A 27315-nucleotide genomic window follows, 5' to 3' on the forward strand; every position below is an offset into this window, starting at 1 on the left:
TCAATGGATGGAGAAAACCTCTGAGATTTTTCCTCATTTGTACTTCATAGAAGAAAGAAAGTCATACAGGTTTAAAACGACATGAGAGTGAGTAAATATAACATAATTTTCATTCTAACCATTCATTTAATAATCTACTATATTTAGATGTCATATTCTGTTTAATTTAATCAAAGAGCAAGTGAGAGGGGTGAAAATGGTGATGAAAAACAACATTGTCCCTTTGTGGTGCAAGAATCCTTGACTAAGTGGACATCAGGGAAAAAATAACATAATAAAAATGTATGATATGACCCCCAAACAGATGTGCATGTTAAAAAGGCATCAAACACTCACAGATATAAGCACACACACACATACACAAACAGAGTAGCACTAGAGCAGGTAGAGGTAACACTGTGTCCTCCGCAAGGCATTTATCATGCAGATCAGTACAGCAGCCAGTAATGAGAGCATTCATATTCTACAGCAGGAGGACGGGACATCTTATTTAGCCGGAACTAGACAGACACATTATTTAATTTACATCCGCCCCGTTCCATGTCTCCTTTATCTATTTTCTTGGTATTATTTTGTCCTGTACACACACAACATTTTCTCCTACCTGAGGGTACAGAGGCAGGGTTGAAGGGGGTGAACAGTTCAGATGGAGTCTGGTGGGCCAGCGTGGGGTCCAGAGTATTAGCCGGAGATGCTGGGGTCTGTGGAAGAGGAGAATCATAGCAGTCTAAACAGAAGATTTCCAAATAAAAAAATAAAAAAACTACACTTGCTCTTAACTATAAAGATGTTCAAAATGGCATACTGCTTACATACTACTTAATTAGTATGCACTATACACTGTGCAGTATGCCAGCGTTCCATTTTGAGTCACTCACCGAGGGGGACGTGATATCAGGAGGAGTGGACATGTCTCCGAAAAGCTCTAACTGGTTGATATTCTGCAGATGAAAGAGGAACATTTACCAGCATAAAATCAGACGTCTTTCACCTCAGCACTCACTGCCATGACAGTCTAGTCTTTGCCAGAGAATAGTGGCATCTACCTTGGGCAAACAGTGGCTTGAATACAAAAGGTGAATTATGGAAATGATAGTGGGTTGCGATAAAAATGATATAAAAAATATAAAGGATGATGATGACTTCCTGTACCTACCGACCATGCACAGCACGCAGAAATAAACGCAGTAATAAACAGTCATTTATATTAGTTTTAATCTATCCATCCATCCTTCTGTCCGTCCGTCCTTCCATCCATCCATCCATCATTCTAACATCCTATTTATCTATAGTTCTATGATATACAAAATTATTATCTTGTGTATATTTACCATATTACATACATCTACTAATGTCTTCTTCCAACCATCCATCCATCCATCCATCCTTTCTTCCTTCCTTCCATCCATCCTTCCTTCTATCCTTCCTTCCCTCCCTTCCTTCTTCCTTCCAACCTTCCTTCCTTCCTTCATCCATCCATCCTTTCCTTCCTTCTTCCTTCCCTTCATTCTTCCTTCCAACCTTCCTTCCTTCCATCCATTCATCCACCCTTCCATCCTTTCCTTCCAACCTTCCTTCCATCTATCCATCCATCCATCCTTCCTTCCCTTCTTCCTTCCATCCATCCCTTCTTCTTTCTATCCTTCCTTCCCTACTTCCCTTCATTCTTCCTTCCTTCCTTTCATCCATCCATCCACCCTTCCATCCTTTCCTTCCAACCTTCCTTCCATCTATCCATCCATCCATCCATCCATCCTTCCCTTCTTCCTTCCATCCATCCCTTCTTCTTTCTATCCTTCCTTCCCTCCTTCCTTCCATCCATTCTTCCTTCCTTCGCTCCCTTCCTTCTTCCTTCCAACCTTCCTTCCTTCTTCCAACCTTCCATCCATCCATCCATCCATCCATCCTTCCTTCCTTCCTTCCTTCTTCTTTCTATCCTTCCCTTCCTTCCTTCTTGCTTCCAACCTTCCTTCCTTCCTTCCATCCTTCCTTCCTTCCTTCCTTCCTTCCATCCATCCATCCTTCCATCCTTTCCTTCTTCCATCCATCCATCCATCCATTTTTGCTCATACATTTAACACATTCATGCATTCATGGATTTGCATAAAATCAAGAGATAATTTCAAGGAAGATAATGAGTAAATATATTGGAATATATCCCTTTTTTTTTTTTTTTTTTTTTTTTTTGTGAAAACCCACCAACAATCATAATGTTACTTATTGAAACTTGCATAACAGTGTCAAAGTTCTGGTTCTCTGTATGGTCGGGTCCATCTATGTTCACTTTACACTGCAGTAAATGGCAGAACAGCTGAACATACATTGATTAATTTGTTTGGGCTCATAATTATGAGTTTTGATTAGTCAATATTTCCCTCTCAGGTTAAGTTTTATTATTGCCAAAATAGTCAGATGCCAACCTTAGAAATGTCTAAAAGATGAGTAGCACAGTTCCAAAGGCAGCTACACTCCTGTTTCTGAACATTAGTGGGTCTTGTGTCCTTGTGTGTTTATCAGAAAACGGAACACACAGTGTGCTGCTAGTGGGGAGCAGCTGAGCATTTCTTGAGCTTTTTAAAGTGACTGGCGCATGACAGAAAAGCTTTTCTACCCTGCTTCTAAAAAACATTTCGTTCATCCATTTGCTTGAGGCCAGACCACAGGGTTCATTCCTGAAATGCAACACTTTTTCACACCTTCATCTACAAAAGGGCTATTCTTTATGGAAGAATAATTGCTCTCTCTTCTCTGATGTTATGCTGGCATTTACTGTCCCCACTCATCTGTCTCTAATAATTTAAAAAATTAAAAAACAGCACACACAAAAATACGACCGTGTGCGTGACCTTTGAGACCACTGTAAAATCTTGCGCACATGGTTTCCGACTTATTAATTCATGGGAACACAAAATCCAACCTATTCAACTGGGTCACACTAGGGTCGTCTATAAGAGCTCAGTCATTTGACTATGAAAGAGAAAGGTCAGGTATGAGTAAGTAGACTACTTCCAAGAGACTAGTGGAAAAGGTAAAAAGCAAGAGACAGGGGATTTAGCAGGGAAATAAACTGTTCATAGTGGATAGCGTGACATTTACTTTCCTGTACAGGGACTCTGCTGGAGTCTAGAGTGGGCCATAGTGCATTACTTATTACTTTATAGCTATAGAGGAGCTTTCTAGGTAATTTGCAATCAAAACAACAGCTTGGAGGATCGTGGGAAGGCCGAGGGCAGGTGTGGAGAAACTTCGGCCAATCATTTTCCACCTTACCTGGGAGACCAGCAACAGGTCAGTGTCTAGATCCAAGAGATCGATCTGTTCGTTACGTTTGTTCTGCAATGATAACATGGTGTTAGATGAAAGATGAAATGAGAAAATGAGGTAAAATGAGGTCTGTTTTGGGAAGGTGAAGTGTGATTAGATGAGATAGATGTTACTTTACCTGTACAGGTGAGGTAACACATGTTTACCTCACTATCAATTCATGGCTTTTTGCATTTGACCAGATTATCTCTCAACAGGTTTGAGGCAAACACAATGCAAGAACCAACTGTATTTATCTTCGCTAACTCGCATCCTACCCCATAGCCCCAAACTGTAATTGATGGAAGGAGGAATCAAACTAAAAAAATGATTTTTAACCAGCTGCCAGCAGGCTTTAATGGGAAAATAATGTGTTTAAATGGGCGTCCCTTGAGATAACATGGAAAGAGCAAAAGACCATGAACAACAGCTGCTCCCATCTTACATTTTGTGCTGCTGAAAAAGCAACACAGGCGAGGAGAGGATCTTATAGGAAAGGAGAGGATGGGTAGACCATGAAATAGAAAAGAACACCAAGAAGTCTTTCTTCGAACTTGATTTTTATGGTTAGCCGGATAAAGAGGGGTCATGTACATATTTTTTTTCTTCACTTGGTGCCCTCAGCGAGATATAATTGAAGGAATTTATATATATATATAAACACTTTACATTAGGTTCCATTTGTTAACATTTGTATCATCAACATTAGTTAACTACTTTACTTAACATGAACTAACAATAAAAAAATAAATAAAAAAAAATTAGTTACACTGTAAAAAATTATTGTTTTAATTGTTTAAGTAAGTGACCTGGTTGCCTTAAAATTTTGAGTTCACTGAAATTAAAAATGTGAGTTAATACAATGAAGGCGATTGGTTTAATCAACAGAAACTCAATATATTATGTTATCTGAACCACATTGATTAAGTTGATTTGACAAAAGAAAATAATTTTTTTTTTTTTTTATATTTTTACAAAAAATAATTTTTACAGTGTACTGATAATTTCAATATTTACAACATTCTCAACAGTTAATCTCAACATTATTTTTTTATTTTAATTTTTAGTTAGTTTTAGTGATATAGTAGTTAGTTTTGTCTTTGTCATTTTTATTTTTTATTATATGTTTATATGGGTCATTGACGAATAAGGTTTTTAAAAGTGTAAAAAAAACCTAATGGAGATATAATTAATTTTGAAGTTTTATCAAGTGTTAACAATGAGATTATTTGGTTTTTATAATCAATTAACACTGCTTCTGTCATTTTTTACAAGATGGACAAAATGCGTTACCAAAAAAGTCATTCTGTTTAACCAAAATTTTGGTTTTACCGAATGACACTTTTGGTTATACCGAATGAGGATATTTTCAAACAATACTAACAGGCTGATATCTAGCTAGCTAGCAAAAGGACAATCAGACATTTTATATTTAGTACAAGTTTTTAAAATATTACAACATTTTCCATGTTTTATAGCGGTTGTACCGAATGACCTGATGTTTCGGGACATGCGTATGAGCAAGAGCAAAACATGAATTTTTCAAATAGTTAAAAGAGAGTTAGTTACTTTGCTTCACGACCATGTGGTCCTTTGCAGGTGTCTGAATGATGTCACATCCTGTCACATGGTATTGACCGCATGACTTGCCAAAATGTTCTCCTTATATTGGTTACTCTGAATGACATCAATGAAATTCATTTTTCCGGACATTCTTTCTCAGAACAAAGCAACGACTTCTACACATAATTGAATACAATTTTGCACTATGTTGATATATGATGTTATAAAATCATGCCAGAATAAAAAATATATACATTTATTATATTTTAAGATATTTTAATCAGAAATGAAATGGCTGTATTGGCCTTTGGACAGTTAAACCGAATGACCTTTTGACACTTCAAAATCTTTAAAATACCTTTATATGTAGCAAAATATAATTAAAACCTTTTGTATTCAATAAAAGAGATCTAGTTGTACTACCTTATATACTTTGTACTACATTATCATATCTTTGTTTTTTATTATTATTATTAAATAAAATAAGTTTAACTTTTTTATGTTTTATTATTTTTTTTAATTTAATTTAATTTTTTATTTAATTTAATTTCATTTCATTTTATATTTCAGTTACCGAATGTTTATTTTATTTCAAGTAACAAAATATGTTTTAATTTCAGGGTTTTAGTTTACTAATGATAACAAAGATTGATAAATGCTCTAACAAATGTATTGTTTATTGTTAGTTAAGGTGCAATATGTGATACGTATAAATGTCATTACAATATCCACTTTAATATAAAAACAATGTAATATGTCAAATTTAAGAAATACTAAAATATTAATCTATAAATAAAATATAATATTTTAAAAATATAATAAAATTTAAAGTGCATGATCTGCAGAAGGTGACTGACAGACATTCACATTGATTTCTGACACAAAAGATATAGTCTTGGATTATGGTGTTATCCAGAAAGTTATCCGGCTAACCAAGTAAGACCAGAATTAACACTGACAAAAAGATGCACACATAACATCTGGACCAACAGAAAAACAAAAAACACAAACATGTAAAACATGCAATAAAATCAAGTGAGAACTGACTCCAGGTCAGTGGCGTGGGTTGCAGAAGCATTTGACACCTGAGATGGTTAAGTCTGAAAGCCTCTCTGAGTTAGCGCTTGCTGTTCGGTGTTAAGAATCTAAGTATGGCCACGGGAGGCGTCTGAGAAAAGTAAGCAGGAATAAACCACTGCTAGTAACGTGTTATATTTGCTAATGTTGTGGTTATGAGTGAATGGACATGAAGGAAAGCAGAGGCAGTGTGGTAGAGAGGGAAAGAGAGAAAGCGTCAACAAGGTTTGGGTTGTGTAGCTTTCTTCACTTGCAGACCATGACAATCAGTTCAGCTGTTTAACATTGAAGCTGCAAAACTATTAAACGGGCTTCATTCATAAAACATGAACTCATTTCTCTCTTCTGAATGACGCAGCAAATTACATCTACTCAAATTCGTTCTGATTGTGTTTCATGAATGAGGCCGAATAATAGGAAAAAACAAAAAAATTTGATTTGTTCCTGTCATGTTTCCAGGGTGACGGTGTTCGTCTCACGTTGTTTGATTTTGAAGGTCAGTGAGCTGGAACTGCCGTTCTATACTGAGGCCAGTAGCTGAATTAAACGGCTGTAATATTACCAGCCCAAGAGATGCCATCAAATCAATCTCTTTACACACCCTTGGGGATCACCATTGAGGATAATGGGAAAGATGACAGCTGGGCCCTATAGTGATGAACTGTGTCAGTCAAAGCACCCTGCATGCTGCTGACACCTTATTACTGATGGATATCACGAGTGCTGATAACCACCTTCTTATCTGTTATTATAACAAGCTGCCTCTCCTGTGGAAGTATGACTCACATGATGTATTGTCATCCCATAACTGAAATTACAGTATTTACACTAAACAGTCTCCATGGCAACATTTAGAACGGCACTGGGAGTAAATATTAGTATTTTATGCAACTGTACGAGTATCGCGTTTATTTTGCCACAATCCATCAGCCTACTTTTCTATCATCATCACTTCAAAAGACTATCAATTAGCCATCCCCTCGGAGAGAATAATTATCTTCGCAGTGTCCTGTGTGCTTTTACTGCTGCCCATTTCATTACAGCCGGAGAGTTAATGTCTCACTGATCATATAGCCATAGGCACGAAACCAACTGAGAAGCACAGCTATGAAATTTAATAATACGTGGAGAGGTACAAGAAAAAAAGAACAACACTAAAGAGTTATTAAAGCAATGCTTCAGCAAATGCTGTTTACCAAAATCAATTTTTTAGTAGGCACAGTATAATGGGGGGAATTCACTAAGAATAAATGGCACCGACTGATATTGTTGTTTATTTGTGCACACTGTCTGCTTTGTTTCAGCGTGTGATTCAATAAAGGAAATATGGAAATTAATTAATGTGAAAACACTTCTCAAAATATATGCTAAACGCAGTTTGCATGACACTGTTGCCCATTTCTGTTGTGAAGGATTGGTAGAATACCATGATCTGGCATGCTACATTTTTTTTTTTTTTTTTTTTTTTACTTCTTTTGAACAATGTGTATTAAAAGCACAAAACAAAACAAAACAACAAACAAAAACAAAAAAACAAAAACAAACAAAACAAAAACACACAAAAACAAAACAACACACAACAAAAAAGCAAAATAAAAGAAAAAAGAACACAACACAACAAAACAAGCTAAAGAAAAGAAAAGAAAAGAAAAGAAAAGAAAAGAAAACAACACACAAAACAAAAAAAACTAAGCAAAACAAAAGAAAACAAAACAACACACAACAAAGCAAAACAAAAAATAAAACAAAACAAAGAAAAACAAAAGAAAACAAAACAAACACAAAAAACACAAAAACAAAACAAAATGAAGCAAAACAAAAGAAAACAACACAAAAACAAAACACACAACAAAGTAAAACAAAACACACACACAAAACAAAACAAAGCAAAACAAAAAACTAAACAAAACAAAGCAAAGCAAAATAAAAGCAAAAAAGAACACAAAAAAACAAAAAGCAAAGCCAAAAAAAACTCAAAAAATAAAACAACACACAAAGCAAAACAAAACAAAGCTAAACAAAAAACTAAACAAAACAAAGCCAAGCAAAAGAAAACAAAACAGCACAACACAAAAAAAAACACAAAAACAAAATAAAATGAAGCAAAACCAAAGAAAACAAAACAATACACAACAAAGTAAAACAAAAGAAAACTAAACAATACAATACAAGAACAAAAAGCAAAAAAACTAAACAAAACGGGAAAAAAACAGCAAAACAACAAAACAAAATCTATTTGTCTTTTAATTTGATCATCATTTAATGAATTAGTCCTGCCATGAATGCTAGAAAATGTACATAAATGTCTCTTAAAAATAATGTTTACTGGAATATTAAGAATTTTAATAGTCTATAATTATAATCTACATTACACAATATATACACTATAGAAAAGTGTGTTGACAATGTTTTCATTGCATTGAACACAAAAGTAGAGCAACTGCTTAGTGAATTTGCCCCTAAAATGTGTGGCTGATAGAAAGAAAAAAAGAAAAAAGAAAAAAAAAAAAAAATCAAAGAATCGCAAAAAAAGAAAAAATATAAATGCAGACCCACAATGTATGTGCAGATGCACAACACAAAACAGATTTACAGCCTAACAGTTCAGAAGCCAATTCCGTAGAGCTGAAGGAGTTATTTCATGAGTTGAAGCTGTGCAGATTTTGCTTAGACAGGAATGAAAAAGCTGGGGAAGGCAGGATCAAGAGGCCACACGACTTAGATTAAAACAGGAGAGAGGAAGAAGGCTGAAAATGTGTGCGAGGAAGAGAGAAAAGAGTGAGTAGGTGTTTGAAAACATGATGGAAGTGGTGAGAGGAAGAGATGCCAGACAGCGGCACAGGGTGACATGAGGGCTGAGATGAGAAAATCCAACTCAAACTCATTTTTTTAGTTTTCCAGGTCTGGAGTGACCTAAACAACTGAATATCGAGGACAGACTCAACCAACTTCAGGGTACAAGGGAATTTGCTGGGGTTGTATGTGTTTTGATGGTGATTGTGTGGAGGTTTAGGCATTTAGCTGAGCTAAGACTGAATGAACAGAGCAGCTATAACACAAGAGAGATACAGACAGCAGAGACACTGGCCAGAACATGAAAAGATCAGCCATTTTTTTTTTTTAATCAGTGTTAATGTTGAGGCCAAATGGCCTGACAAGGGATCATCCACCATTTAAAGAGAGAGAGCAAAATTCGCTAGCAACTTGTAGACTAGTTGAACTGTTATTTCAGTACGATCACAGATGCATGAGCACAACTCTAACATTAAGGTGGTCCTTAGAAGAATGTTTGCCATCTCTCATTTAAATGACTTTATCTGTCAACCCATTTACGCAACACAGACTTTCTCTTTTTTTTTTTTTTTTTTTTTAATTGTAAATCATGCATGATTCACAGACATTCATGATGTGGCATTGAAGGAAGTTCACCCAAAAGTTTTGTCATGTTGTTTCGAACACTGCAAATTATGATGTTCTTCCTCAGTGCTTTTTTCTTGTTTTCTAAATATCTAAACATTCTTAAATAAAGATATGACTTATGATATTTCTAAAAAAGTATCAAAATGGAGTGAGTTTTTGCTTAAAACAAGAAAAAAATTGCCAATGGGGAAAAAAAATAATCTTGTTTTTACTTTAAATTGTTTAAATTCCTGACCATATTGTCAGATATTATTTCTTGTTTTAAGCTTAAGTCCACTTAAGCTCATTTTGATCTTTTTTCTTTAACACACAACAAAGCAAAAAAAAAAAAAAAAAAAAAAAAAAAACATTAAAAAGCAAAACAAAAGAAAACAAATCAACACAACACAAAAAACAAAGCAACACACAACAAAGCAAAACAAACAGAGCAAAACAAACAGAGCAAAGCAAAACAAAAGGAAAGGAAAAAAAGCACAACACAAAACAGAAACAAAACAAAAAAAAAAAAAGTATATTTAGATATTTTTACTAGAAAACAAGACAAAAATACTGAGGAAGAACTTTTTTTTGTTGTTGTTTGTTGTTGTTGCAACTTCCCTGAAACACAAAAGAAGAAAACATATTTGGAGACTGTTCTGGTCGCTCTTTTCCATAAAAATATCATGGAAATATAGTAAAAATGGTTAGTTATGTTCTATTTTTTTTTTTTTTTTTGTGAATAATTACTTGCATTTCTGTCTGATACTGTGCATGAATCATATGGACCACACTTATCCTTTTTTAAAGCTTGACTTCACTGTTTTTGCATGAAAAATATTCTTTAAAATCCCTGTTTTCCATGGAAGAAATAAAGTCATATATGATTCATGAGAATTTTCTTTTTTGGGTGAACCTTCTTGTTAATTTGATTCACTGGGATGCCATCATGAACGCACCAGCTGTCCTTATCATGGGGTGAAGACAAGCGTACATCATGCAAAACCGACCAATCACACAATGCCCACCACCAATAACAACTAGATTTTCACAAAGAAAATAAAACGAACACAAAATCACACATATACACAACCAGCCAAAAACACACAAACACCGGGGGGAAATTAAGAGTGCACAGTCTATGCGATTTACTGTAAGCCGGGGAATGAGTGCTGCTGAACTCCTCACAGGACTTGAGACAGGGAGCGGAACATGCTTGATGCTTGGTGGTTTACATATTGAAAGGTTTGCCAGAGAGAGGCACAGGATAGTCACATGAACAAACACACACAGGTCCACTCACTGGATGTCGTTTTGGGACGTCATAAACTCCCTCCTTTTGTTGGCTGGTAGGGACCTGGTGTGGACAGGGAGCCCAGCCAAATGCACAGTTAACATGACAAGTTACCATTAGTTCAGATTTCAGCAAGAGATTTTACAACGTCAATGCAGAATGCAAATTTTATGCTTCCTGGAGAGCCAAATCAGTGTATAATGTGTTGTGTTTTAATTAATAATATAAGTGAAAGATGCAGAATATAGTGCATAGTAGAAATCAAAATTTTGCTTCAATAATAACAATAATTATTATTTCCTTATGATAAATATTTGTATTATTTATAACAAATAATATTTGCATTTATAATAAATGTTTTAGATAAAATAAATTAAAATAATATCAATATAATTGTATAGTCTGCATGATAAATATTTTATTTTGTTTTATTATTTGATTTGATTTGATTTGATGAAGAATTTCTAAATCCATATATTTTGGTACCATCATTTTCATGTTCAAATTAGATAGCTAGTAAAGATGCAGATCCTTTCTTTGTCTGTTATTTTCACATCTTCTCTCTCCCTAATTTGCTATTGTTCTTAATTTCCCTCTTGCTGAGAGACTGATTGCCGCTGTGTTTTTATTTGAATGTACACTTGAAGTGATCTTTCCATTTCTTTTATTCAAAGATCACACAGCGACAGCAATGATTAATCATTCTTACTCTTTCATCTGGAGAAAGGGCAGAGGAAAGACCTGCTGCTTCCTCTCACAGCAGAGTAATTTCTCCATGCAGACTTTGGAAAGCTCCCTACGCTCAGCATTAATCCCTCAGTCATGCTATCCAAACTCTACCAGAGCCAAAACTACATGGGACCCAAGGGGCCCGCTGGAGGTCAAGGTTACTTTTGATACATAGTGTTAGCCTTGGTTAAGCAACTTATCTAGCTATATTGTGCTGTTCTATAAGGTTAAGAGAAGTTTTCCCTTAAAATAAGGTTCCCCTGTACCAATTAAGAGAAGATACTATACAGGCAAAACCATTGCTTTTTCAGGCACTGGTCAATTTTGGGATTTTGGGCTATTTTGTTTCATAACTTGCCTTTTTCAGACTAGTGTAAAGAAAACATTCAAAATAAACATGTACATGTTTATTTTATTACACTTTTATGTATATGCATCTGTACATTTCAATTAGAATGCAGATGTTTAAAGGCAGTTTTCTAAAAATTATAATAATAATAGCCTTTTTTCCTAAGACTTGTGAGTTTATATATCACAATTCTGACTTTATAACTCGCAATTGTGAGAAAAAAAGTCAGAATTGTGAGATAAAAGTCACAATTACCTTTTTTATTTTTTATTTCATGGATGGAAACAAGCTTCCATAGAATTTTCTGATTTATGGAATGATAAAAAAAGGGGATATCCAAAATCCCCTATGTAAAAACCTTTAACTCTAATTTGTCAACAAAATGGAATAACAATTTCAAACCTGGCTTTATCCAATGTTCAATTTCTGTTCTCAAATGTATGCAAATCTGTGCATATTTCATTAAATAATGCCATATGCATATTTAAACATAAGATTTCAGAAAATGTGTAATGCAAAACAATTCTGTGATAAAGCAACCGAGGAAAGTATGGTAATATCTATTAGTTAAAAATTTTACCCTATACACTTGTGTCTTTCCTTAAGTTTGGGAAATAATTTTTAGGACAATGAGCAATTTGTAACCGTTGACATATTTTAAAGCTAAGCATAGCTAGAAAAATGTAAATATAAATATAAAAAATTTTTATAAATATAAAAAAAAAAAATAAGTAACACTTTTTAAAAAATTCCCTGATAATTTCATACACTCTAAAATGTAATTCAGGAGACCTGTTACCACAACTTGAATAAATTCATGGTTGCAAGTTAAAAATTCTAATTTATTGTTTTAATTAAACCTTTTAAGTTGTAAACATTATTTTTTGAGTTCTGTTGACATAATAATGTTGATCATTACATCAACTTAATATCGTCTGTAATTTAAAAAAAAAAAAGAAAAAAAAAAGGTTGTACTAACTTAACAAAGTCTTGATAACTTCCCAGCATGCTTTGCATAGGACTGGATAAGGAGATTTATTTATTTATTAATTTATTTTTAGTGAAGGGTCAACACTGTCTCACGACCAATTCGTACGTATTTTATGAGGTGGCTAACTCATACAAATTCATACAAAGATCTCACTCGTAAGATTTCATACGAAATTCGCACCTCGTAAAATACGTACGGATTGCCATGAGATCAGGTTGGAAAGACCTGTTAGTGTTTAATGCTGTTATGTTTGACATTTAAAGGAGTTTCTGTAATGTTGGAGTTTTTGTGGTTACCATTGTGCTGAAGAGTAGATACATGAAGGTAAACACTATTGACTCTATAAGTAATGACTGCACTAATGTCAGAGACAAGTAATATCTTCATTAAATATACATGTTAAATAAGTTGTGTTAGCCTGTGCTATGATAGCTGTTGATTTGAACTGAAATAGATAAGATTAACTGGTTCCAGAGCAACTTTTTTTGAGTAATCAACTTAAAAATTTGTGTTTATGCTACAAATTATTAAGTTCCTCTAATTCAATGTAGATTGTTGGTTGAACGTAAATTCACTCAAAGTTGTCATAACTCAAAAAAAAACAAACAAAAAAATGATGCGTTGATTTTTTTTGTTGAGCCAACACATTATTTTTTTTAGAGTGTGGCGCTCCGCAATATAACCACGACTCACTGGTTCAATTTATGCCATTTATATAGCTTCAGTCTTGACAGTGGACATCTAGAGAACACAAATCTCTTGTTCTGTTCGTTCAGGTTTTCCTATTTCATCGCTGTTAGCAAAGATCAAAAGTGATGTTCACGCAGATTCAATTTGACTTGGCCAATCTGGCTTTTTGTTTGATATGAGATGAGATCAGGTGTTAGCTGATCCTAATGATGTGACAGCAAGCAGATGTCTCTTTCATGCTCCTGAGTTTCCGATATCTGTCCTGATGTCAGCAACATGTGAAGGAGTTTGTGAAGTGTCAGGTTAGCGCTTGAGAGCAGTGCAGATATTTGAATAGTTAGAGGGTATAATTTGGTCCCTGATGGTGTTTCAAGCTTTCGCAGAGCTACTGAACTGACTGCGACGTTTAAGTCGGCTCTGTAAAAAGTTGTGGAGGAGACAGACTGGCAAAATGTTGGGGAACTGATGTGTTTATTGTTTAGCTTGGCAGTGTCTCTTTTTGACTCAAGCCACAGGTGACAAAACAAAGCAGCACCTGAGGATACAACACCTGCTGTTGTCTTGGTCATGGCGCTCGGAGCACAAAACATTGCTGGGGTGTAAATCTTTGAAAGGGCCGTCACGCTGAATTAGTGTGGCTTGCCGTAGCACTCTGTTCTAATTCACAGGTGGGACTCTGGCAGCTACACAGTGGAGCTGTCAGTAGCTGCACCATCAAAACCCGGGATTCTTCTGAAGTGTTATTTAAAGAAGAATGCAGGTTTATTTAGAGGCTCCCTATTGGCTGTTTGATAATTACAAACGGTGTTAGTCCATGAAAGCTTTTAATGATAGACCTAAGCTCGATGTATTATTGTTGTATTGTGTAGTGGACAGCGACAGAAATTTTAAAACACTGTAAAAACAATTTTTCGGAGTAAATAAAACAAAGATTATTGGAATATGTTTTATAAGAAAATATTATTTCAGTCTTTCTACTTCAAAATTTCAAGGTTATTTTATTTTTTTTTTTTAAATATATGTTGTTTGACATTTATTTGTAATTATTTGTGAAATTTACTAGGAATTTCTGTGCAAAAAAAAAAAAAAGAAAAAGAAAAATTAAACCATCAGCCTGGCTCATGAATATTAATTAGGTGAAGTAATCACTGACGATGTTTTATTTTTTGTAAACTATGAAAAATAACAGAGAAACTATGCCATTATTTATTTATGTAAATTGTAAATATTTATTACAATATTAAATAATTTTGAGCAGAACTTGTAAATGATGTATTTGACAATATGTATTAATCATATTTTACAATGAAACATTATAAAACATATTACAATTAATAATTTATGAATAAATTAGTGTTGTCAAACAATTAATCGCATCCAAAATAAAAGTCTGTTTACATAATATATGTTTGTGTACTGTGTATATTTATTATGTATATATAAAAACACACACAAGAATGCATTTATTAAAGAAATATTTACATGTATACATGTATATTTATATTATATATAATTATAAATATTTTATACATAAATAATATATTTTTGTTAAATATATACATGCATGTGTGTATTTCTATATACATAATAAATATACACAGTACACAAACATATATTATGTAAACACAGACTTTTATTTCTGATGTGATTAATTGCGATTAATCGTTTGACAGCACTAGAAAAATACGAATTTAATATTAATACATTTTTATGGAATTTGTCCAATTTAAAATAGCAGATTTCTCATTTAGAGCTTACAAATTTCTTAAAAAAAAAGAAAAAAAAAAGTACTATAGTATATTGTCACATTTTCAAATCCCCCACAAATATTATTTTGCATGGACATATGCTACTCTAAATTGTTTATGTTTTGTACTATAATAACAATTAAATTGTTACTAGTTGTGCTCATGTATTATAGTTTTCACTGCAAACTAATATTGAAATCTGATTAAGTGATTATCAGTTAAAAGGTACCATTATTAAGATTTGGTGGTGTACCTGATATATGCTCTCCTCTGATTGGTCACGGATGGGCTCGTGTCCCGCCTCAAATACAATGTACTACAACATCGGCAGCAGAGGAAGATAAGAAGGCAAAGGGACAGGAACAAAGGTGAGTGCGAAAAGAAAAGAGAAAAGGAAGAAGACTGATTGATCACACAGAATCAACAGCGGCTCCGGGAGCAGCGCAGTGACCCCTGCAGCCTTGAGGGACAGCGGATGGCTGCCTGACTAAGTGAAGCTGCGTCATGTTTTATCATCTTGACCTTTAGCAGCATGCACTGACCTAGCAAAGCATTATGGTTCATCTTTCACTGCAACTACAACTATGATAGCTTCAATGCAGAGGAGAATATTCACTCTCTACATTTGAGACAACTTAAATTAACCATAACAACAAATAAAAAACATTTCGGAGAGAAGAATTACGAGATGTTCTTTCTGACCCATGCCTCATGTATATATTCAGTCTGATTTCTGCCTTTAAAATTTAATTATCCCAATTTTTTTCTGTGATGTTATGAGTTTTACAACATTAAAGGATTAGTTCACTTCAGAATTAAAATTTCCTGATCATTTACTCACCCCCATGTCAAGATGTTTAAGATGTTTATGTCTTTCTTTCTTTCTTCAGTCGAAAAGAAATTAAGGTTTTTGAGGAAAACATTCCAGGATTTTTCTCCGTATGGTGGACCAATGAGTTTTGAAGTGCAGCTTCAAAAAGCTCTACACGATCCCAGCTGAGGAATAAGGGATTTATCTAGAGAAACGATCATTTTCTAAAAAAAAAAAAAAATGTATATACTTTTTAACCACAAATGCTCGTCTTGCACTGCTCTGCGATGTGCCACGCATTACATAATCATGTTGGAAAGGTCATGTGTGACGTAGGCGGAAGTATCACGGTAGGGCGAAAAACTCCATCTCATTTTCCCCCCCAACTTCAAAATCGTCCGAAATCTTTTTTTTTTTTTTTTAACCTTTTTTTTGTAAAGGCCGTTTGACTTAGTCTTTGCTCGTTCATTTTGTAGACACTGGATCAGTACTTCCGCCTAGACGAGCATTTGTGGTTAAAAAGTATATAAATTTTAATTTTTTTTAGAAAATGACCAATTGTTTCACTAGATAAGACCCTTATTCCTCGTCTGGGATCGTGTAGAGCCCTTTGAAGCTGCACTGAAACTGCAATTTGGACCTTCAACCCGTTGAACCCCAGTGAAGTCCACTATATGGAGAAAAATCCTGGAATGTTTTCCTCAAAAACCTTAATTTCTTTTTGACTGAAGAAAGAAAGACATAAACATCTTGGAAGACATGGGGGTGAGTACATTATCAGGAAATTTTAATTCTGAAGTGAACTAATCCTTTAAGGAGAAATAAATCACAGTCTAAAACACAATGCTGCATGTTTCTTTAGCGAGGCATGCTAATGTTAGCTTAGCAGGGGTAACAAAGCTTTTCCAGTGTTGGTCTGAGATGCTAGCCACTGAGTTTTAGGACTAATTTAGGAACGGCAGACCCATTTAAACCCATATCTATGATATATTCCTCCATAACGCAGGGACCACACAGAGATGAGAGCGATTTTTGGCAAGCAACCTTCTAGCTAATAGCTAATTCCTGTCCATTCACAACCACATTAATGTTAATGGAAGAATCGTCTCCATTTTCTGTGACATTAGATCTAATGGCTTAGTCATTCCCATTTACAAACTACTGTCGCCATTGGCTAATTCACTCTGTTACACAGTTAGCCATTGGCTAATTCTTCTCCTCTCTAGCCCTCTTAACAGCAAATTGATAATGCTTATCAGGTCTGCACTACTGCAAGTAATGATTGATTCTTAAGATAACTGCTAGGCCTAGAAGCAATCTTTCTCATTTCTCTGGTACTTTATTAACAGAAAATGGATGTCCAGTCTTGCTATTTAAAGATACACTCCAATCATACACAATTTATTCCATAGAATACATAGAAGGCTAGGTCATTCCCATTATGATGCACACCGGACAATACGGAAAGGCAATGTAATGCATGTAAACACACACACACGCAGCCCAGATGAGATGTGTTAAAGCTGTCTGTTTTCAGTACAAAATAAAGGAGGCTCCCAGAATCGCTCTTGCATCAGAGTTTTATCAGTGTATTCCCAATTCATGAAAAGGAAAAGTTAACAACACATTACAGCGATGATTCACACTTTATTTCTATATAGAAATGATGAAATAACAAGACTTATTAATTCAGGAGGAGTGAGGAAAGAGCAGAGAAAATGGAGTGGAATCATTTATTTCTGTAAATGAGATTAAACGCATATTACTGAGCAGGGAGCACTGTTTAAAGTGACAGTGAGAGGCACAGTAAATTGACAGCGTAAGTTCAGGCAGACATAATGATTAACGATTTATTTCAAAGCGTTACCTGATACACGGGATCCTCCACATCTTCCTCCAAAATGGTCTGCAGGAGTGATCGCACAGAGGGGATGATTGGAGGAAGGAGAGTAGAGGGAGAAGGAAACAGGAGAGAAGATGATGACAAGAAAAAGAAGCCAATTTTTGGTCATTTATGTAAAAACAGAGCATTTTTAACATCAGGCAGTGAAAATAGGAACAGAAATGTGGCCTGCACAGGACGAAAGCAGTGATTTTGTCTCGATTGAAAAAGCAGTGTGAAGGAAATCACCCTGAAGATATGCACCTAAGATTCAACAGACAGAGAGAGAGAGAGAGAGAGAGAGAGAGACGGAAGTGGAAAGAGCTGCCAGGCGATTTGAGTGCACTAAGATTTCGCCACTGTTTTGTCCTCGGAGATTAATTTAAGAATAGTAAAAAGATTTTTAACTGCTTTGGTACTGCTCTTCCAACAGCCAAAAGAACATCCAATGACACCACAGCTATTGATGATGTTCAGTTAAATATGTTGAGATGTACCGTATTGTTTCCGAATATAAGCCCCCAGCCCCCCCCCCTTCAAGATCATTTTGTAAAAAGTCTTTTTGAAGACATAGGGCCCTATCATATATTCGGGGCAATGCGACGGCAGGTGAAACGAGGTGTGTTCAGGTGCATTGTTGGCGTGTTGCTATTTTGAGGCAACTGAAAACGACTGCGCCATTGACCAACTGAAACCTGGTCTAAAGTCAATGCGCGTACACTCTGCTTGTATTTGGCGCCACCTATTATTGCTGGTGTATTATTAACATGTAAAAGTCTAGACCCTGAATATAAGTCGAACCCGTTTTTTTAAAATGTATTTCTAAGAAAAAACATTGTCTTATATTCAGAACAATACGGTTATTGTGGCAAGCAGAGCAGGACTCGTGACACCTGCGCGCCACACCGGGCTCGAGTTCCATGGAGGAGCTCCGGAAAGATAAAAGAGGAGTGATGACAGAGAAAGACGAGAGAGGACCAGGCCTGGATTTTATGTTGTTGTTGTTGTTGTTGTTGTTTTATTATGTTTATATGCGGCAGTCGTCTGTGAGGGGCAGCTGCTTTACTTTCATTTTGTTGTTTGTTTATTTTGTGATTAAAGTTTTACGTTGATCATTCGCTGGTTACAGCCTCCTTCTTCCCTGAACACAAACCTTGTTACAGTAATATTAATAGATGTAATATTTTATATATATATATATATATATATATATATATATGAATAAATACACAAATTTACATGTGTAGTCACTATGTGTATATATATATATATATATATATATATATATATATACACATATATATATATATATATATATATATATATATATATATATATATAATTAAATAATAATTATATTTTTAATTAGATAAATGCAGCCTTGGTGAGCAGACGAAACTTCTTTTAAAAACATTAAAAATCTTACCGATCCCAAACTTTTGAACGGTAGTGTGTATATATATATATATATATATATATATATATATACACACACACACACACACATATATACTGTTATATATGAGACAGTTGTTGTTGTACAGTCTGCCTTGTTTTTTACCCGAGTCTCATTAATTTACAATCTTACAAGCAACAGTTGTAAAGGAAAAAAAAAAAAAAAAAATCTTCAGCATGCACCCAGCCTCATATGAGCCTAATTATGTTATTCTCTGAGATAAATAATAAATATGCCCTCTCAGAAATTTGTTGTTTCTGTATTTTCATCCTTTTGTATTGCATATTTCATTATTCTCTTTTGAGTTTGTTGTTGTTTCTCTTTTCTCCCACTCTCATTCGTCTGCTGACATATACGCGGCCATATTTTGACCGAGCATTAGAAATTGTAAATTTTCTTTGGGTTTTTGAGTTTATGCGAGTGTGAAGTATTTTGTGTGAGTGTGTTACCTGATAAACAGCTTGTTCGCATTGCTTGTCCTTCTGAGCTTTCTTCTCGATTTCCTCCCTCTGTTTAATCTCATAAATCAACTGGAAAAGGTCACGGAGGTCAAGGATCACAGGCTCAGCCTGGCAATACATGCAGAAAGACAGGCAGAGAAACACAGGTTTATAGAGACAAAGAGGTAGAGAGAAGAAGAAGTGACATGATCTTCTCAATAAGGATCCGTATCTGCTGTATTTCCTGCACGAATCTTCAAGAAATTCAGAGCAAAAAAGAAATGCAATAACAAGGACCTCTTAACCTCTGATTTGTATCTGCCAGATGAGAGGTGACAGAACAAAGTGCTTTACATTTGAAAGGGCTGGGTCAGATCAAACTTCACTCTTTGTAGTTAGCATTAAAAATGCATCTCCTGCCCAGTGCAGCCTAAACGTCACTAATATCTCAATAAATACATGGATGAAAATGTGAAGCGAACATTTGCCCTCAAAACTCGCATTGGGTATTTTTCTCCTGCCTATTCCAGCAGATTCATTCCACTGAAATGCAATATGAGCAGATGTGAGAAAGAAAGAGTGTTTACAGGAAAAGAAAAGAGAAAAGAGAGATGAAATAACAGAGTAAAGAAGAAGACATGCTAACTGCCATGGGTTTTTAGATAAATCATACAATCATTTCATCATTCAGTATTGTGATATATGGGTGTTTCTTTAACTAAGGACACTTTTGGCCCTGTTTTCTTTTAGAAATAAAACTGTTTTCACTCTTTTATTAGTTTATGCATTGCAATTAATAGTATTATGGGCTGCAAATTACATTTTAATCATTTTTGGAATACAATAGCCCAGTCCTTGCTAAGGCTTTTTTTGTAGGTATCTTTTTATGTATTCTAAATGCACACAATTAAATAATATTTTTAGACATTTTGCAAATTACATACAATGCAAATATTACAAAATACTTTATTAGAGGGGAGTTTGTGGATTGTGGTGGAAATGATCCCAAAATTGAAGGACTTTTTTTTTTTTTTTTTTTTGATTACAGTAAAATAAATAAAATAATAAAATAAAATAATAAAATATTTGATTATAGTAAAAATAAATAAAATAAAATAAAATAAAAATCTGTTAGTTTTAATTAAAATCAACATCTGAGACATTCTGTCCGAAGCTTGAAGAAACAGCCAAAAGTACCATGGTATTTGTATGTAATACCATCCATCACTCTACCACGATACTGCCTTAGTACTTAAGGGCAGAAAAAGGAAGAAAAAGAGAGATGGGGAGAAACAGCAGGAAACGACAACATGAGGATGGAAAAATGAATATGAGAGCCATAACTGTAGCAGGAGTGAGTAAAAATAGTTTTCAGCCAGAAAGGAGCATGAGCGCAGGAACATGTTGCCATTCCTTTATCTTTATGTGTTTGTTGGGTCACTTGTAGTTCACAGTGAGAGAGCGATGGATGGGGAGAGAGAGAGGACAGCAGATACTCTTCGACCCGGTATGGAAATCGATTGAGCAACCGCAACAGAAGCGCAGCACTGCAGACTAGAGCAATGCAACAACAAAGAACAGCAGCAGAAACAAACAACAACACAGGGCAAAGTCAGAAACAGACTGAGGGAGTGAACAGAGACAGAGACGAAGTCTTTATAGAGGAGTGGAAGCTGTCTTAACAGCAAAGAGACAGTAGTACATAATATAATCACTGTTTTAAAATATACTTTTGGACATGCAGCGTATGGTATGTGTATGCCTATACAACAAATTTTGGGTATGAGTACTTACAGACTGAGCAGTTTTGATGGCCACAAACCGATGGTTTCCCTCTTTCCCACATACATAACCAAAGGCTCGGTGGTCCGTGATATCCTTTGCAATGTAGGAAATCTCATGAACTGCATGGTGGTGCTGAAGAACCTGTGGACAAAAACAAACAAAGTACTTTAGAGCTGCATATACAGCTTGAGGAGAAGATGAAGTTTAGCTTTGACATTTAACGTTTAGATTGCCTGAATTATGGCACAAAAATTAACCGTTAAACAGCCATAATTTGCAAAATGCTTTTATCAGTGTAAGTAACTCCAGACTTTCTTGTTTCTGATGAACACAATCGGAGTTATATTAATAAATATCCTGACACGTCCAAGCTTTTTAATGGCAGTGAGCGAGACCAACGAGTATAAAGCTCAATGCATCCATCCATCCATCCATCCATCCAACCATCATAAATGAGTATGCATCCATCATAAACATACTCCACATGGCTCCAGGGGATTAATAAAGGCCTTCTGAAGCGAAACGATGCATTTGTGTAAGAAAAATATCCATATTTAGCAAGTTATAAGGTAAAATAACTAGCTTCTGCCAGACTGCTTTCTGTATTCAACTTACGAAGAATATTTATATATAATTTAAATTATATATAAATATATATACAAACTAAATATTGCAGTACACACACATATATATATTATGTAAACACAAACTTTTATTTTGGATGCGATTAATCACAATTAATCGTTAATCAGCCCTAATTTGCAAAATGCTTTTATCAATGTAAGTAACACCAGACTTTATATGACTTTCGTCTTACTGATGAACACAATCAGAATTATATTAATAAATATCCTGACGCATCTAAGCTTTATAATGGCAGTAAGCGAGACCAGCAAGTTTGAAGCTCAAGAAAGTGCATCCATCCATCATAAACGTACTCCACACAGCTCCGGGGGGTTAAAAAAGTCCTGCTGAAATGTGTTTGTGTAAGAAAAATATCCATATTTAACAAGTTATGAAGTAAAATAACTAGCTTCCGCCAGACCGCCTTCCATATTCATAATTTAAAATTATATATAAATATATATACAAACTAAATATTGCAGTACACACACACATATTATGTAAACACAAACTTTTATTTTGTATGCGATTAATCGCAATTAATCGTTCAACAGCCCTAATTTGCAAAATGCTTTTATCAATGTAAGTAACTCCAGACTACACAAGAAAGTCAGTTTGCTCAGTGAGCATCTTGAAAACACACTCAGACAGCTGTTTTCTATGTGTGTAATGTATTTAAATAGCAAGGATTTTAATAAAGAAAAAGAAAGCAAAATACAGCAATAAAATCTTACAATTATATCATACTTAATAGTATAATTTTTCTCCATTGATTTACTAAAATGTATTTATTTTATTTTATTTTTTTTATTTTTTTTTTATTTTATTTTTTTTTTTTTTATTTTTTATTTTTTTTTTCACATCACTGTGGCATTCAAACTCCACACCTCCCTTTTAAAGCAACTGACATAAATCAAACATACTAAACTTTATGGTCAACTGAACCCAGATGTGCACCAAAACCTCTGGTGTGACAACAGCAAAGTTACTGCCTACTCTGACATTTATTTGACACAATTTGAGTTCAAACTTTACACCACCCTTTTCAAAGGACTCAAGCTTGAGTTTTACAGCTGACACTAATCAAACAAACTGAACTTTATGGTCAGCTGAACCCAGGTGTGCACTGAAACCTCTTCCGTGAATGCAACATTAGTTACATCCGAGCATCCATTTAAACTTAAAAAATCAACAACAGAAAGCTTCAGAAATGGCCTTCAAACACTGAATGGCCATGGAAATAAAGGGGGACATTAACCCAGAGAGGTGACTGGAGGACAGAAATAGGTCAAGAGCTCAGAGCGAGTCGTCCTCCAGGCTGATGGCTGAAACACCAGGGCCTCGGCGCTAGTGTCAGCCTCCTGCCGCTGAAGAGCAATCATCTGCTGAAATCTACTGCAAGTGGCAATCTTCCCCTCACCACCCACTTCATCTAGAGTCATTAAAACATCACTAACACAATACACACGCCACACGCCGAATGCACGGGGGGAAGGAGAGACGCACCCCCATGGGTCTGGCAGTTAACTCGAGAGTTGCTACAGTGGATGACATCTTATGACAACCCGTCTGACTGCGAGGTGCTATTTTCCCTGCTGAAATATGAAGTGTTGTCAGTGACGTGTTAAACAAACTTTGAGAAAGAGGGTTGCTTTGTTAAAAAGTTTTGAATAAGGTTAATGGGCAGCTTTCATTATCAAACTATCATGTCATGTGCCCACACAAACGTAATGATTTCACACTTAAAAACGGGGTGTGATGATTTTATATTTACATTTTCAGTTTTGTGACAGGCCCTGTGAAAATGTAGTACACTTTAGCATATTTATAGAACTTAGTACTTATTACAGAAATAAAAGAATATACTTACAGTAAGTGCAAACTGAATGTAATGTTTTTGGATTTATGTGCATCTTTATATGTAATTTCTACTGTCTCTGAAATACAGACAAGTATTTATGGTAAACTAAATATACTTTAATTTAATTTCTACTGAAACACATCATGTCATGTATATAAACATATTTCTAATTACACATTTGTAATGAATTTGCAATTTAGTACCTTTGAAATATATTTCCTTTAAATGTAATATCAATTAACACGCTACAGTTAGGATTATAATCAAGTACTTTACATATGCTTTATGTTTGTCAACACATCAAAATAAGATTATTTCTTTCAAGCATGGCAAAATATTAAAATGATTTAAAATGTAGTGTAAAGTAAAACTTTCAATTTGACATTATTAGAAAGTGCTCTTTTTAAAGGTGTACTTAAGTGTGTTATGCAGCTTTTTACAAGATGTAATATAAGTCTCAGGTGTACCCAGAATGTGTCTGTGAAGTTTCAGCTCAAAATACCCCACAGATCATTTATTATACCATGTTCTAAATGCCCATTTTTGAGTGGAAGGAAAAACATGCTGTTTCCGTGCATGTATCTTTAAATGCAAATGAGCTGCTGCTTCCAGAAGAGGGCGGAGCCTGTACAGCTCGTGCCTCGAATACTCTGCCAAAAACTAAAACATCTGTTTGGTTTTATCATCATCTCTATTGCGGTCACGCTCATGTGACATTGCAGTTTTTCATCATCATCAAAGTTAATTATTTGCATGCGTTTCAAAGCCATAACAGTTTAATCTTCTGATTTTCTGAGCGCACACATCTGAAGCACACGCACAGAAAGCTGCCTGTCAGACGGCGCGTCCTGTTAGTATTAAACTGATTTATCTTATGTCTTATTTCTTAATGCACTTAAACTGTCAAAAACACACAAGATTATGTCAAAAACACACACGGTTCACAAACACAGTTGGTTATGTCTGTGAACGTAAACAGCAGGGAAAGAAATCGCATGTGTATATTAGATCTGTGTATTAAAGTGACAGCAGCGTAATATACAGTACCTACTGCTGTTAATATGAACCGAACAACAAAAGAAAAACAGAAAATCACTCACCGCTCTTAATTGAATAACTTTAGTAGCTTTAATAAGAATACATTTCTCACTTGAATGCTGCTGTTAAATGTTCTGACGAGGAGATACACATGGCGGACTGTGTAGGGGAGGAGCTAAGATAATAGGGCAGATTTTGTCGCCATTATTTAACTGTGCGTTCACACCGCTGCCGGCGAGAGCATCAAAATTCGCTGTGGCTGCCCTGCCAACAACGCTGTACTGTACGTTCAGACAGTCGCCGGCGGGAGCGTCAAAGTAACCGACAACCAATCAGAATGTAGAAGTCCTCCGCTTGAGAGGATTCCAGAGAATGCAGAAAACAAATTGCTTAGCTGGAGAAAATAATGATAAATGTCTTTAGGCTTAAATATATAGTGGATACAGCTATATATTTATATACTACCAGTCAAAAGTTTGAAAACATTAAAATTTTTAATGTTTTTGAACGAAGTCTCTCATTAAGGCTGCATTTATTTCATAATGAATACCGAAAAAACAATAATATTGTGAAATATTATTACAATTTAAAATTATGGTTTTCTATTTTAATATACTTTAAAATATAATTTATTTCTGTGATGCAAAGCTGAATTGTCAGCATCATTACTCCAGTCTTCAGTGTCACATGATCCTTCAGAAATCATTGTAATATGCTAATTTGATTCTCAGTCATTACACCTCTCCCATGCTTGGGAACTAATGTTTGGTCAGAATAAAAGTTTATACGACTGCATTCTCTGGAATCCTCTCAAGCGGAGGACCTCTACATTCCGATTGGTTGCCGCCGAACCGTGTCATAGCTCATTACCATAAAGTTGACCTGACTTCAACTCTCCTTGACGCCCACACCGTCCAAGACACGCCGCGCCGCTGCTCGCCGCCGGCTCACATTGAAAATGAATGACTTCCTGTCACTTTGACGCTCTCGTCGGCGGCGGTGTGAATGCACAGTAAGAGTGTTAGATCTGGAACTGCTCATTTGGAGAGACTGTTTATGATTTATGGGGATTATAAAAAAAAGAGTGGGTGGATTTTTACCATTATAGGGTGGTTGTTTACACACACTGTGCACACATCTGTGCTCAAACACCTCATAAAAGTGAATTTTACATAATAGGTTCCCTTTAAGTGGCCTTTTATTTCATTAAAATATTTTATTTTTATTCCATTTATTTATTATATCTGCAAATATGTTTTTTTTTTTTTTTTTTAAATACTTTTAAGATTAAGGACGCATTCAATACAATTAAGCACACTTCTTTTTCAAAAAGTAGTAGCTCAGCTGTTTTTAAAATAGCATAGATATAATCTGTCTAGCAGCTTTCCATTTATTTTTGTGAACTGGGTTGTACATTGAAATGAACCAGTTCAAAAAATGGTTCACTAATTGATTTAATTTCCTGTTCTGGATTTTATGTCATCTTTTCGTGGTGTCTCCACCTCTGGTTTCATCAGTGGCGGCATTCACAGCTAGCTGGTTTTTGATTTTGGACACAGTTATTTTACACAAAAAGAAATTCCATTTCATTCATTATATTAACTTGAAAGAAAATCTCTGGCTTCCCAGCAAATAAATTGCTTGTTTTCCAAGAATGCTGCTTGTAATACAAAATGAAACAGTCCCACCAACTGCAGACTTTAATCTTTCAAGTGCTTTTCTGGGTTTTAGATGCAAAATCTTCAGCACATAACTGCGTTTCCATTCCTTCTGGGCAGTTTAAAATTGGAAGCATAGAAAATCCTTGAAAGATTAATTACTTGTGTGCCTATTCAACGCCAGCCTCCCTCTAACTAGCTCACAGAATGGAATGTTTGCCGCGAGCTTGCGTAGTGAGTCCTGTGTTATCGCAACACACGAGCCGCTTTCCATCATAATGACCCATAATCTGCAGGTCATTCAAACACGTAAGAACTCACGCTCAATAATACGCACGGCACCATACGGCGACGCTTCATCAGAGCAGCACGTTTCAGATTGCTTCCTTTTGTGGCTTTCATTCATTCCTTTTCTTTCATTCAAGTCATCACAGCGAACCTACAACCTCTGAGGTCACTCCACTGCATTGACAATGACACTGTTACCATGGTGATGATACGCATCATGCTTCTAAGAGTTCAGAAAAAAGCACATTAGCGCTGTTCCAAATCTAGCAACCTGCTTAGACGTTAGCATCACACGCATTCTCTTCATGTGAATGTTGTTCATTGTTATGTTG

General features: G+C 35.0%; 1 protein-coding gene across 1 annotated transcript in view; it reads right to left on the bottom strand.

Moving 5' to 3' along the window:
• Positions 1–27315, bottom strand: part of dab1a (DAB adaptor protein 1a) — a 262859-nt gene that overhangs the window by 26187 nt on the left and 209357 nt on the right. The window contains 8 exon segments of the mRNA XM_051875803.1: positions 605–701; positions 879–941; positions 3271–3333; positions 10643–10696; positions 15394–15456; positions 17819–17857; positions 19739–19858; positions 21524–21655. Of these exon segments, the coding sequence (XP_051731763.1) occupies positions 605–701; positions 879–941; positions 3271–3333; positions 10643–10696; positions 15394–15456; positions 17819–17857; positions 19739–19858; positions 21524–21655 (631 nt within the window).

This window comes from Ctenopharyngodon idella, chromosome 20 (genome assembly GCF_019924925.1).
Source record: "Ctenopharyngodon idella isolate HZGC_01 chromosome 20, HZGC01, whole genome shotgun sequence".
NCBI classification, from domain to species: domain Eukaryota; kingdom Metazoa; phylum Chordata; class Actinopteri; order Cypriniformes; family Xenocyprididae; genus Ctenopharyngodon; species Ctenopharyngodon idella.